Raw genomic sequence first — 13,512 nt, 5'->3', positions numbered from 1 at the left:
ACGTACTCATTTGGCAGGAAGATGGAGCATACTTCCTTCCTTCCTTATCGCAGGTATGGGTGGAGGTCTGTTAACTCAGATCCTTACTTGCTCCAGACCACCTCTTGTCATCCTGATGTAAAATAGATACTTGGCCTGCAAGCAGTTAATCAAAGTTATTTATGAGCTTTTTCTGTAAGCACTATGGACCCCCTTCCAGGTCCTCCTTCTCCTACATTTTCTAACTTCTACCTAACAAAACTTGATGCTAGTGACCCAATGTTGACTCATGGGTATGAGGCAAATTTAACTTTACAGGTTTATAGATAATATTATGTGGTCAGCTATCATGCAACATCCCAAATAATTTTTCCTACAATAGGATATTAGTCCTGGAAATTTCACCAATTAAAGATACTTGCCTGCTTCCAAATTTTCCTGATAAGAATCACCTGGGGCACTTACTAAATTTCAGGCTCCTCCTTTAGAGGTTGAAATTTCTTGCTTAAAGGCTGGTTCATTTGGTCTGTGATGGGTTGAGAATTTATTTGTGTTTTTAAATAGTACCTTCTGATAATTATTTTTTTATTTTATTTATTTATCTTTAGAGGGCAAGGGAACGAGAGAGGGAGAGAAACGTCAACATATGGTTGCCTCTCATGTGTCCCCTGCTGGGAACTGGCCTGCAACCCAGGCATGTGCCCTGACTGGGAATTGAACCATGGTTGTTGGTTTGCAGGCCCACACTCAATCCACTGAGCTATACTAGCCAGGGCCTGATAATTCTTATCAGGGACATTTAGGAAATATTGCCCTAAGATGGAACTAAGTTTCTCAAACACTTTTGCTCCAAAAAAAAAGGAAGGGAGGGAGGAAGGGGAAAGAGTAAGAGAAGGAGGAGGTGAAGGAGAAGGGGGAGTGATAGGAAATGGAAAGAAAAATCACCCAGAAACCTTGTTGAAAATACAGATTCCTGGGCCCTACTCAGTGTCTCATTTGTCTGGGATGAAGCTCCCAAATCTATACATTTTTAAAGCTGTGCATCCTGAGAGAAAAGATTCATTTGATGTGAACCTGGAGAAGAGATTTATTTGCTGAAATGGACTCCCTGTGGTCTACTGAGGGCCCACATTTTATGGACAATAAGAGTCTAGTAGCTGTTTGCTGACAGGGGCTCTTTGTGTACTCTAATACTGGGAAGAACCGCAGACCTGAACTCTCTGCTTCATACTATGCACTGCAGGGAAATCCTGGTTTAGTCTTTCTACCAAAGGACTGAGACCTGCCCTGTCCAGTCAGAGCTGCATCATTTGGATGCTTCATTTACCTAAAATGGACCTATTTCGGAACCTGGTGGGGATTTTTAACTGTAAAAAACAGCCTCTCCTTTGTTTTGGTGGCACACAATTAAGGTTGCTACCTGAATCTGTCTCCTGAGCCTCAGCTCTTTTTGTTCAAATAAATGCTTTTAATTCTTTAATATAGCCTAAAATTCATTTTAGTTTACAGAGCTCATGCAGTGCACAGGTCTGAGAACTGTCTTCCTAGTGTCACTGCCTTAGTGGAAGGTCCTTGAGTAAGCTTTCAGACGAGAGGGGTGGGGAAGTAGGAGATTGAAGGAAAGATAATTTTAGAATTAAGGACAGATCTTAGTGTAAGAGCTAGGTGGAGGACACTGGGAACCTAAGGGTAGTGAGCCTAAGATAAAGAAACCGCCTGAGGACCAACCATCCCACAGCTGCAGCACTACAGTCTTTGTGGGGGTGGAACATGGGTAAGCCATGGGAAGCTGACTTGAAAGCAACTAATCGTATTTTGCTGTGTATAATATGTACTTTTTTTGCATGAATGTTTGAGGGAAAAATAAGGGTGCACATTATACAAGGGTAGTACCTGAAATACCTTGTATCCATTCTTGTGTTTTATAATTATTTGTTATGTAAAATTTCTTGTACCATAATATCTTTAAAAATAAATGCTAAAATTTTTTTATAATAGAAAAAATGACCTAAATACAAATAAATATAAAGTTAAACTAAAAAATTTAAATGGAAGATTTTTTCCCCAAAAACATGGGTGCACACTATACACAGGAGTGCACTATACATGGCAAAATACGGTACATTCATTATTTTGCAAGCAAAAATTTGCCTGTGTGCCATAGATTGCCAGTTCTTGTTTTACTTGCTGCTATGAACATTTATTGATTTTTCTCTTGTGTAGTAAGAAGAAAGCATAACTTATAGACCATCTTCTGGCAGAAGATGATAAATTTGGATCAGAAACAGGAAGCGTTGGAAGCTAGGAATCAAAAGTGAAGAAATTCTGCAAGCCCTTGGGTGAGAAAGGTGATGGATTTATTTACTTACATGTCCCACAGTATCTTTATATGGTTATCTAATGTGAGCATGATGCTTTTAGGTAGTTATGTACCTTCACAAGGTTCAGAAGAAGGTGGAATAAGCTGTTAGAAATGGGTCTTAAGCACACATTTCTTCTCAGGCTGTTCCTGTCAGCCCTTCCCGTCATCACCTTCCCTGCCTTCACTTCTGCTTATTTGCCAGGACCCTTCTAGCTCCTTCTCAGGGCTAAAGCCTTAACCTGAAATACCTCATTGATATTCATGATAGAATTTACAGAATTCTTCTTACTGCTAGGCACCAAGCTTTTGTGCTCTCCCAGCATTCTTTCATTCCTTTCATGAAATAACCCAATGATCTAGTTACTATGATTATGATCCATTTTGCAGATGAAACATCTAAAGTTCTGAGAGGTTATATAACTTGCCCAGGACCTCCCAGCTAGGAAATGGCAGAACCAGATTTGACAGTTGTGCTTTCTTCTTTCTTGCTGCCTTCTTTCTCTCAGAGAGAAAATGGGGAGTCACACCTGCATGTCCTCCTGTGTAGCCCAACTTGGTAGACTCTTTTGAAAGGTTGTCAACCTCTGAGATTTAAAAGCATTTAAGTCTTTATTACAGAATATTTGAAAGTCACAAAAGAGAAAGAAACCACCTCTAATATTGTTGGCCTTATATTAACTATGATTACTATTTTAATGTGTTTGTTTTCAGGCTATTTTGGCACATGTGTATATTTCCTTATAGTACATACATTCTTCATTATCATGATATTTTAAATGTAAATAACATTTTTATACTCATACTGAGATTTTAATGATACTCAAATGATAATGTAAGATTTCCAGCAATTTGAAATGAATGAGGTCTAGCAAATGAGTGAATGAATGATGCTTGCTTCCATGTATGGAATATTATATTTGTTTCCTTTTTACTTTTGTTTTTTCTGTGTTCAGAGAGAGAGTCCATTGTTATAGTTTAAATTTTATATCATGAGCAAACAGTATCGTGAACAAAAGACATACTCTTCCAGCTCAAGTATGTTTTACCTGACTTTCCAGGTCTTGCTCAAATCCACATTCCCTTTAAGCTTTTCTTGACTTCCAAGCCTGTAACAGACTTTCTCTACATCAGTCTTCTCAAGCACTTTCTGGCTATACCTCACATTTGACTTTTACCATGTTCTATGTCTGCTAGATACAATATTTTTGCCCCATTTTCTTATATCTTTTTCTATCCCCAACACTTACTCTAGTGCTTTTTTCATTATGTCATATTTTTTTTTTAGCATTTGGTCTTTGAACCAAATTGCTATTAACTAATTTTTCTGAGGTAGTAGAATGATTTTAAACTTTCTGGTGTGTCTTTCTATGACTTGTAGGTTCCTGTCACTGTAACCATGCCAGAGGTGACAGAGAGTGAGACTCCTACAAAAAAGCAGCACAGGTATGTAGCCACAGTTCAAAAATAATATAGTTTCAGAGGATAAGAAGCAGAATTAATCCCTACTTTGTTAAATAGGTAGTCCATAGGGAACTTTTATTTGGGTGCCTATGAAAACCACTACTCTTCAAAAATATGTGTGGATAATGAGAAATAGGTTTATGGAACGAGGTACATAGTTAAAATTTCCTGTCTTCCTTATTTTGCCAGTAGTGTAACAAGTATAATACCAAATCTATTCTAAATGTTTAGCTTCTTTTGAACATTTTATTTGCATACAGTGTTAGTCTTTGAGATTCTAAGTTCACATACGCAGAAGTCAGTTTGACTAGACATTTTGTTGTGTTAGAAACCATTAATGTGAATATGCACATCAGTACAGTATTACTTGTGTTCTTTGTATTACATTCCTTCTGGATTTCTAGCAGTTTGGCCAGTGTTTCTGATTGGAGTTACATGGCCAATGTCCCCATTAATATTAAAATCACTATTCTCTTTTCCTACTACAGAGCTCTTAAAGAATGTTAATGTATTGAGTAGTGGTACCTGAAAGGGAAAAATCAATGTTTTTAGTAGATTAGCTTTTAAGAAAATTAGGGCCTTGGCTGGTGTGGCTCAGTGGGTTGAGCACACTGGCCTGCAAACCAGAGTGTCACCAGTTTTATTCCCAGTCAGGGCTCATGCCTGGATTGCAGTCAGGTCCCTAGTTGGGGGCGTGTGAGAGGTAACAATGTTTCTTTTGTGCATTGATGTTTCTCTCTCTTTTACTTTCCCCCTTCCCCTCTCTCTAAAAATAAATAAAATCTTTTAAAAATCACACACTATGAAAAGAAAAAAGAAGATTTAAGAGATTGTTGTGGGCTGGTGTGGGTCAGTTGGTTAGGCATCATCCTGCAAACCAAAAGGTTTCAGGTTCAATCCCTGGTCAGGGCATATACCTGGGTTGTGGGTTTGGTCCCCATTTGGGGCACATGCAAGAGGCAACTGATCCATGTTTCTCTCTCACATCAGTATTACTTTCCCTTTCTTTCTCCCTCCCTTCCCACACTCTAGAATCAATAAAAGAAAAAAAGTATATTAAGAAAATAGAAAAGTTAAGAGTTTGGATAACTTAAGGTATATAACTAACTGCTCAAGATGGCTAAAGTGCCAATTGTCAGTGCGTGGGTGCTGCTGGCTGCCATACTTCTTCTCTCCCTGGGAATTTTTAGGTTTCTCTCTACTGTTGCTTGTTTCCTTTACACACCCACCCCCACCTTGGCCTTGGTGCCAAGGCAAACAGACATTGGAAGTCACCTACTTGGCATATCACTTTGAGAATTGACAAGCTCATTAATTATGTTTTTCAAATCAAGTTTTCAGTGATTGATTTACTTCCCAAGCAATGACTCATCTACTTGGCACATCACTTTGAGAGTTGACTAGCTCCTTAATTATATTTTCAAATAGTTTTCAGTGACTGATTTATTTCTTTACCAATGGCTTGTGGGTATAGAAGAATAGGGAATTGTAGTTACTTGCAGAAATTGTGGATTCTAAATTTATATTGATGTGTCTACAGTTAAGTTTTCATACCATAATATATATTAAGAAAAATTTTTTTCAGATTTTTTCTTATTGATGCACCAAATACAATGGCATAACATTTATCTTTATGGTTCTCAAAATACAAAGTGGTGAAAATGTTTTTCTATTATTTTCATGTTCCTTTTATCTATACTTTTTGTTTCAGAAAGAAAAACCGGGAGACACACAATGCAGGTAGAAACAATTTAAATTTTGTTTGTAAACATTTTTGTATTCGAAATAAAATTATGCTGTAGTCGATTATAAGCTTTTATGCTATAAGTACAGAATCATTATTCATTTGTTTTAGGAAAAGTATTTCTCTGTTGTTTTTAGTTGACAAAACACCTCTGCAGCTTATAAAGATTGTTTGCTTATCATCTTTGGATTTACTGTCTATTTAGATAATTTAAGGATTGACATACCCCTGGAGCTAGAGTTTTAAGTGATTTCACCCACTGAGTGATTTTAGTGTTTTAAGTGATTTCAGATATACTTTTCCTAAATAGAATGAACAGTATGTGTCTTTGCAGAAATTCCAGAGGGGGCTGGCTGCCTAGAGGAATAGGGAAGACATGAGCAGCAGGCTGTAGATCTTAAAGGTACTTAAAATGTGAACAGTCTTAAATTAAGTTGTGGAGTCCTCAATTATAGGAAGAAATGTAGAAAATAAATATTTAATTTTATCACAAACATTAAAATTATAGGCCAAAACCAGATGAACATTTATAGACATAATTGTGCATACATTTACGGTGCATTTTATAATATTTATTTTCCATCAGGGACTTCACTGAGATCTAAAAAAGTAGAAGTTAATTTCTACTATCTATATTATAAATGATATATGTATTCCTCTCCCTAAGGAAAGGACCCTGGGAAAATTTTATCTATGGAGAAATGTGTTGAACACTTGCAGCATATTGCTCTTCCCCAGAAGGGAGTTTCTGCCTTTGAATTTCCCTTTATCACTCTGGGTAAAGAGTCTAATTTTTTTTTACCTCTACACATTAAAAAATTTGTTCCTAGATAAAAACAAATACCATTACTTTGGTTTTTTAATTTGTTTGTTTGTTGGTTTTTTCGCCATGTGGGTCAAATCTAATCTTTTTTGGATATATGACCTGAATGTTTTATTGGACTCACTGTCACATGGTGCCTTAAATATTTCCTGATACTAATTTATTGAGAATGATTAGATATCATTGACAAAGAAATTCTTACTGCTAGATTATGAAGCAAAAAGTATATGTTTTGCAAAGCAAGACCTACCTCTGCTACAATCTGAAAGATCATTCCTTTAGAAGCACTGGAATCCTTTGTTAAGAAGGTTTTGCAAAACTTTTTAAAGAAAATAGCCAAGACTAATATTTCTACTAACAGAATCTTATAGAAACTATTTAGATCATCTCTTATATCCTCTTGACCCTTCTATACATCTTTTAAAGTTGTAGCATATAAGCCTGGAACCTGTCTCAGTTCATTGAGAAGTCAGTTACTCAGTTTCTTGAATGAAAAAGAAATCCTATATGGCCAAAGTAAATAGCCCAGACCCCATGGGAAAAACCAAGCCACTGTCTTTTCTTATCTGTTTTAAGTTAAAACTAATAGCTGTTTCTGTTCCACAGATGTCCTCTAGTCATCCTAAAAGCTATTTCAAGGTTCTTTAGTCTGTCTGGAAAAGTCTCATTAGCCTATGTGCTATAAAGAGGCAACTTTCTAGTACTTAGCTTATTAGTGGGTTCTTGAAATTTGGTTATTAAACTCTCTAATAATTACTTGCAATATAATATGATAATGGCCTAACAGTAATGTAATATTAGCAATTTGTTTATAATTTGAGTTTAGTTATTATAGATCTCACTCTTTAAAGTGCTAATAAAAGTATTGCTTATATCAATTTCTAGAACTCTAGTTATGTTTGAAATCTTATTATAGTTGGTCTTCAGTAGATCCTATTTGATAAGATTTTCTTAGGTTTTTCTTTGCCTAAAATTTTTTTACCTAGGGAGAATGAAGCAATTTGGCTGTAGGTTTGATAAATGGATTTTTTCCCCTCTCTAGTGGAGAGGCATAGGAAGAAAAAAATCAATGCTGGGATTAACAGAATAGGAGAGCTGATTCCATGTTCCCCTGCACTGAAGCAGGTAAGAAGTTCACTCATTTTTATTCATAACTTGTAAACAGATAGTTCCCTGTTGTTTCTGCGCTCAGAATGATTATTTTTTTAATTAAAATAATTTATTTAAAATTTAGAAAAATCGACTCAATGAATTGAAAACAAAACTATTTAAAATAAAATAGTACCTTTATCTTTTATTTTTCTTGACATATATAAAGCCTTTTTTCAGCTAGTGATTTTTTGAAAGATGTGTGTTATCATTTATGAGGTAAAGACAACTTTATGCATATATTTCTTTTTTTAATCATTTTTTAAATTGTTGTTTGAATACAGTTGTCTCCATTTTCCCACCACTACTTTCCCTGCCCTACCCACCCCCACCTCCCACCCTCAATCCCACCCACCTTTAGCTTTGTCCATGGGTCCTTTATGCATGATTTTTGATAACCTTTTCCCTTTTTTTCCCCATTATTTCCCTCCCCCATTCCCTCTGGTAACTGTCAGTTTGTTCTTTATTTCAGTGTCTCTGGTTATATTTTGCTTGCTTGTTTGTTTTGTTGATTAGGTTCCACTTATTCGTGAGATTCTGTGGTATTTGTCTTTTACCACCTGGCTTATTTCATTTAGCATAATGCTCTTCAGTTCTATCCATGCCATTGCAAAGGAGCTATTGCTCCTTCTTTCTTTCTGCTGCTTAATATTCCATTGTGCAGATGTACCATAGTTTTTTCAGCCACTCATACCGATGGGCACCTAGGCTGCTTGCAGCGCTTGGCTATTGTAAATTGTGCTGCTATGAACATAGGGGTGCAGAGATTCTTTTGAATTAGTGTTTCGGGATTCTTAGGGTATAATTCCAGCAGTAGAATTGCTGGGTCAAAAGGCAATTCCAGTTTTAGTTTTCTGAGGGGATTCCATACTGTTTTCCATAGTGGCTGTACCAGTCTGCATTCACACCAACAGTGTACTAGAGTTCCTTTTTCTCTACAACCTTTCTAGCACTTATTATTTGTTGATTTGTTTATGATGGCCATTCAGAATGATTATTTTTGTTCCTTGTCATTAATAGTTTTTTTTAGTTAATAGTTGCCTCATAATTTTTAATTTGCATAATTTTCTACATAGCCGTGCTTCTTTCCACACTCCCGACAGTCTTCTAGTACAGTTTTTTACATGATCAGATGGGCCATATAATTTCTAGATCTTTAGGTCTTGAATTACTCAGTCCCACGATTACATTTATATGTGTGTAGCTGTATTTACCAGGCATTTCTTTCATTTTCTGCCAGTCATGTTCCTTTACTATGTTAAATTCTTACCAAGACCCTTCGAAGGACCTCTTCTTTATTTTCTTCTCTATGCCCTATCAACCTCCACTAAAATCTGAGCTTATTAAAGCTGACAGTTTCCCCTAAGGAAGATAGTGTTTTGTTTCTTCTGATGATGAGGATAAAGTGTGCTCACTGAAAACAAAACAAAATCAAACAAAAAATGTATAAAATATAGAGGGCATAAAAAGTTTAAAAAATAAACTGCCACCCCACTCCCAAATTATTTATAATCACCATTAAAAGTATTGTTACTCATTTCCCTAGACATTGCTTTATGAATATGTCTTTGTAGTTTCATAACCTGCTTTGTAGTTTCACTCAGTGGTACCCAGTAGACTTGGTTGTAGATACCTTTCCTCATGTGTTCTCCTAACATTTAAATGATTATATAGTATTTGACTGTATTGGGATATTACAATATGTACTAGCCTTTTTAAAATTAATTTTTGTATTATAGTATGTCATGTTTGTTTTTTTAATATCTTCATCTGAGGATAATTTTTCATTACTTTTAGAGAGAGAGGGAGGGAGAGAGAGAGAGAAACATTGATGCAAGAGGGAAGCATCAATCAGTTGCCTCCCTCACGTGCCCCAACCAGGTATTGAACTTGCAACTTTTCAGTTTAGGACAGTGCTCCAACCAACTGAGCCACACCAGCCAGGACTGTCTCATATTTTCTTTTGTTTTGTTTTGTTTTTTGTTTTGTTTTGTTTTGTTTTGTTTAGAGAGGAGGAGAGAGGGAAAAAGAGAGGGAGAGAAACATCAGTGTGTGGTTGCCTCTTGCATGCCCCCTACTGGGGACCTGGCCTGCAACCCAGGCATGTGCCCCAAGTGAGAATCGAACCAGGAACATTTGGTTTGCAGGCCCACACTCAATCCGCTGAGCCATACCAGCCAGGGCTGTCTCATGGTTTTTATTATCATTTCCCTGAATCTAAAGAAGGTCTAAACTAGTTTGACAACTAATTTTTAAAACATTCTAATTGAGTATTTGTATATTCTCTTTTTATGTAGCACCTATTCTATGTGTTTGATCCATTTTTCTAATGGATTTTTTAAAGAAATTGTATTAAATTTATTGGGTGACACTGTTTAATGCAATTATATTTGTTATTAAATTAATATCTGCAAAAAATAATATATACACATAGCAAATAGCACTAAAAAGCTTAAAACATCCAACATCAGTCTCCTGTGTAATACAATTCTAATACAGCTTCTTAGAGGCAGTCATTCTGAACTGCTGCTTCTGGCATTACTTTTACATTTCAAAATGACATGCTCGCATTACTATATCTTATTTTTCTTTTTGTATATTATATATTGACTTCCTATTATGCTTTTCTTTTTGCTTCCCCTCGTCTAATCCTCCCAGTACAATTGTACTACAACTTTTGATTAAATTGACATTCAGTTTTTATGTTGTTAAGAGAGTCTAGATATGGTTTATGGTTGAACCAAGGAGTATACTATATATATATATATATACGAATATGATTTTATTTATTTATTTTTAGAGGGAAGAGAAGGAAAAAGAGAGGGAGAGAAACAACAATGTGTGGTTGCCTCTCACACACCCCCTACTGGGGACCAGGCCTGCAACCCAAGCGTGTGCCCTGACTGGGAATCAAACTGGTGACCCTCCGGTTTGCAGGCCTGCACTCAGTCCATGGAGCCAGACCAGCCAGGGCAGGAGTGTACTATATTATGTTTCATTTCACATGTAACTTTTGGCTTTTTGGAATTAATAATTGCCTTAATGTTCTTCATTTGTTTAATTTTCTCTATACCTCTCTTTAATTTTTTTCTATACTTCTAACAGTTTCTTAGTACAGTTTCTACATGGTCAAATGTACCACATAATTTCCATTTTCCCTTTTTTTCCTTTGAGACTATTTCTGGAACCCTCTACCCTTCCTTCCTTTTCAATCTCAATTGTTTGGTCTCCTCCAACTTTTCTGTTTTTAATTTCCTCTCATATTTTTAATTTCTAAGGTTCTTTTTTCTTACTCTTTTTGTTTTTTTTTTTTCATGCCACCTATTTGTTTCATCTCATCTCTGAGAATGTTACAGGGTATTTTTTAAATTTTTCTTCTATTTCTTCTGTTAACTTTGTTTCTTCTGATTTGTCTTGATGTTTTATCTTTCTTTTTGGAGACTTTCCTGAAATGTTTAGTGATACTTAGTTGTTTTTTCATATTTGACAATGAGGCATTAAAAAGCTGACGATTAGGCTTGTCTGTTGGTGGCCCTAACTGTTGAGTGATTAGGTGGTGCACTAGTGTTGTAAAACTCAAAAACATCAGTATTTGTAGCTTTTTTTGTTTTGTGGTTAGTGGTAATGATGATGATGATGATGATGATGATGATGATGATGTTTTCCAGAGCAGAATCATTCATCCCTATACCTAGGAGTAAGAATGGTGGGAAGAGTATGATATGAGGCTAGTTGCCATTATCCTGGGAGGAGGGTCAGGGAAGTGAGTGCTCAAGGCTCTCATGGTTTAGGAGACAGAGTTTTCCTTTACCCATTTTCACTGAGGAGGCTCATCTTGTTCACTTCTGTGCCAAGGTCTGAAATTCTCTGGTAACATTTCATAGAAAATAAACTTGTCTCCTGTGTCTGGGACAGAAAAGGGAAATCATCCCACTGCCGAGAGAGAGAGAGAGCGAGAGAGAGTGTTTGTGTGTGTGTGGAGGGGGTTGGTTCTTATTCCTGCATCAGAAGAATCTTTCCATAAGTCCCCTCACTTTTAACCCCTTCCTCTCACCCCACCTTCTGTAGTAGCTGGAGCTTCCTAGTCCTGAACCTTCCCAGGCCTAGGGAGGCTAGACCAGCTTGGCTCATTTCCCAACACTGTCTCTCTTGGGAAGGTCTTACCCTTCAAATTCTTTTCATTCTCCCCTACAAATTGGTACTTAATCTTATATAAATGTGTTTTTTAGTCTTTTTAAAAACATACTTTCTCTTTCTTTTAGCACAGTAGCAAACTTAAGGGCAGATACTTTGTCTTCTGACTGTTTTGCTTCCTCCGTATCTCAGTGTATAGTAGCTGCTTAGTAAATATTTGTGTTTGCCTAGTAAAATCTCATTTTCCTGCTCTTGGCTTTCATTAATATGAGTTTCTATGAAAGGAAAGCATAATTATTTTGCTTTGTTGGTGTCCTAGAATGTACAGTGGAAGTCAGTATTTGGCTTCCAAAGACTGAATAAATTGAGATTATCTTCACTATTGCTACACATTGCCAACCCCTTCTGTAGTAGAGAGGCAGTAAGTAGGCGCTACCAGGTTCTGCCTTTGTCTTGCCTCTTCATTTAAAAAATGACAGTGTCAGTTTTTTTCTCTCAAAAGTGTTTTCCTACTGGGCAGCTGATGGCAACTGGGAGAACTGTGTGAAGTCCCAAGGTGCCTACTTTGAAGGAGACTGGGGTGCCACTATTTTCTGTACAATGTCTCTTGCATCTGCATCAATAAATGTCTCTATTCTTCATAAAAAAAAAAAAGTGTTTTTCTGGGTTATTTTGGGACTCAGTCTAGGAACCCAGAATTGTAACTTGCTGGACCAAACCCCTAAATCACCAATTCCTGTATGAAAGCATCTATCTGATAAAGCACTAGAGACAGTCAGTAATATGCATACAGGAGTAGAAGTTAAACACGTACTGTGAAATTTTAAAAATAATTTATTTTCTTTTTTTTATAATTATATTTCATTGATTATGCTGTTACATTTGTCCCAAGTTTTCCCCCTTTGACCTCCACCACCCAGCACTTCCCACTTCCTCAGGCAGTTCCCACACCATTGTTCACATCCAAGGGTCATGCACACAAGTTCTTTTGGTTCTTCCATTTCCTATACTGTACTTTACATCCCCATGGCTATTCTGTAACTACCTATTGTACTTCTTAATCCCCTCACCTCTTCACCCATTCTCCACAGCCCCCTCCCGTCCAGCAACTGTTGAAATATTCTTCTTAGCCATGATTCTATATGTTCTTGTTTGTTTAGTTTCTTTTTTAGATTTAATTGTTGATAGATATGTATTTATTGCCATTTTATTGTTTATAGCTTTTGTCTTCTTTTTCTTAAGTCCTTTTAACATTTCATATAATAATGGTTTGGTGATGATGAACTTCTTTACATTTTTCTTATCTGGGAAGCTCTTTATCTACCTTTTGATTCTAAATGATAGTTTTGCCGGTAGAGCAGTTTTGGCTGTAGGTCCCTGCTTTACATGACTTTCAATATTTCTTGCTAATTTCTTCTAGCCTGCAAAGTTTCTTTTGAGAAATCAGCTGACATTCTTATGGGGACTCCCCTGTAGGTAACTAACTGCTTTTCTTTTACTGCTTTTAAGATTCTCTTTCTGTCTTTAACTTTTGGCATTTTAATTATGATGTATCTTGGAGTGGGTTTCTTTGCATCCATCTTGTTTCAGACACTCTGTGTTCCCTGGCCTTGCATGTCTATTTCCCCTCTCAAATTAGGGAAGAGTTCTTTCATTATTTTTTCAAGTACATTTCCAATTTCTTGCTCTTTCTTTTCTCCTTCTTACACCCCTATGATGCCAATGTTGTAATGCTTGAAGTTGTACCAGAGGCTGCTTACACTATGCTCGTTTTTTTTGGATCCTTTTTCTTCTTCTTGTTCTGATTGGTTGTTTTTTGCTTCCTTGTGTTCCAAATCATTGATTTGATTCTCAGTTTCA

General features: G+C 36.3%; 1 protein-coding gene across 6 annotated transcripts in view; it reads left to right on the top strand.

The window, feature by feature from the left end:
* USF3 (upstream transcription factor family member 3) overlaps positions 1-13,512 on the top strand; it is a 58,662-nt gene that overhangs the window by 26,835 nt on the left and 18,315 nt on the right. The window contains exons 2-5 of one of the 6 annotated variants that reach the window (XM_037136834.2): positions 2,203-2,318; positions 3,720-3,784; positions 5,514-5,542; positions 7,412-7,494. In XM_037136834.2, coding sequence (XP_036992729.2) covers positions 3,738-3,784; positions 5,514-5,542; positions 7,412-7,494 — 159 coding nt within the window. In that variant the 5' untranslated portion in view covers positions 2,203-2,318; positions 3,720-3,737. Of the gene's footprint in view, positions 1-2,202; positions 2,328-3,719; positions 3,785-5,513; positions 5,543-5,880; positions 5,950-7,355; positions 7,495-13,512 lie in introns of those variants that run through there. The other 5 variants (XM_037136833.2, XM_037136838.2, XM_037136837.2 and 2 more) reach the window with 5 other exon arrangements.

This window comes from Artibeus jamaicensis, unplaced genomic scaffold, assembly GCF_021234435.1.
Source record: "Artibeus jamaicensis isolate MK-2021 breed Jamaican fruit bat unplaced genomic scaffold, CSHL_Jam_final contig_3126, whole genome shotgun sequence".
NCBI classification, from domain to species: Eukaryota; Metazoa; Chordata; class Mammalia; order Chiroptera; family Phyllostomidae; genus Artibeus; species Artibeus jamaicensis.
Note: the sequence above shows the minus strand (reverse complement) of the source record. Positions and strands in the feature narration are given on the sequence as shown.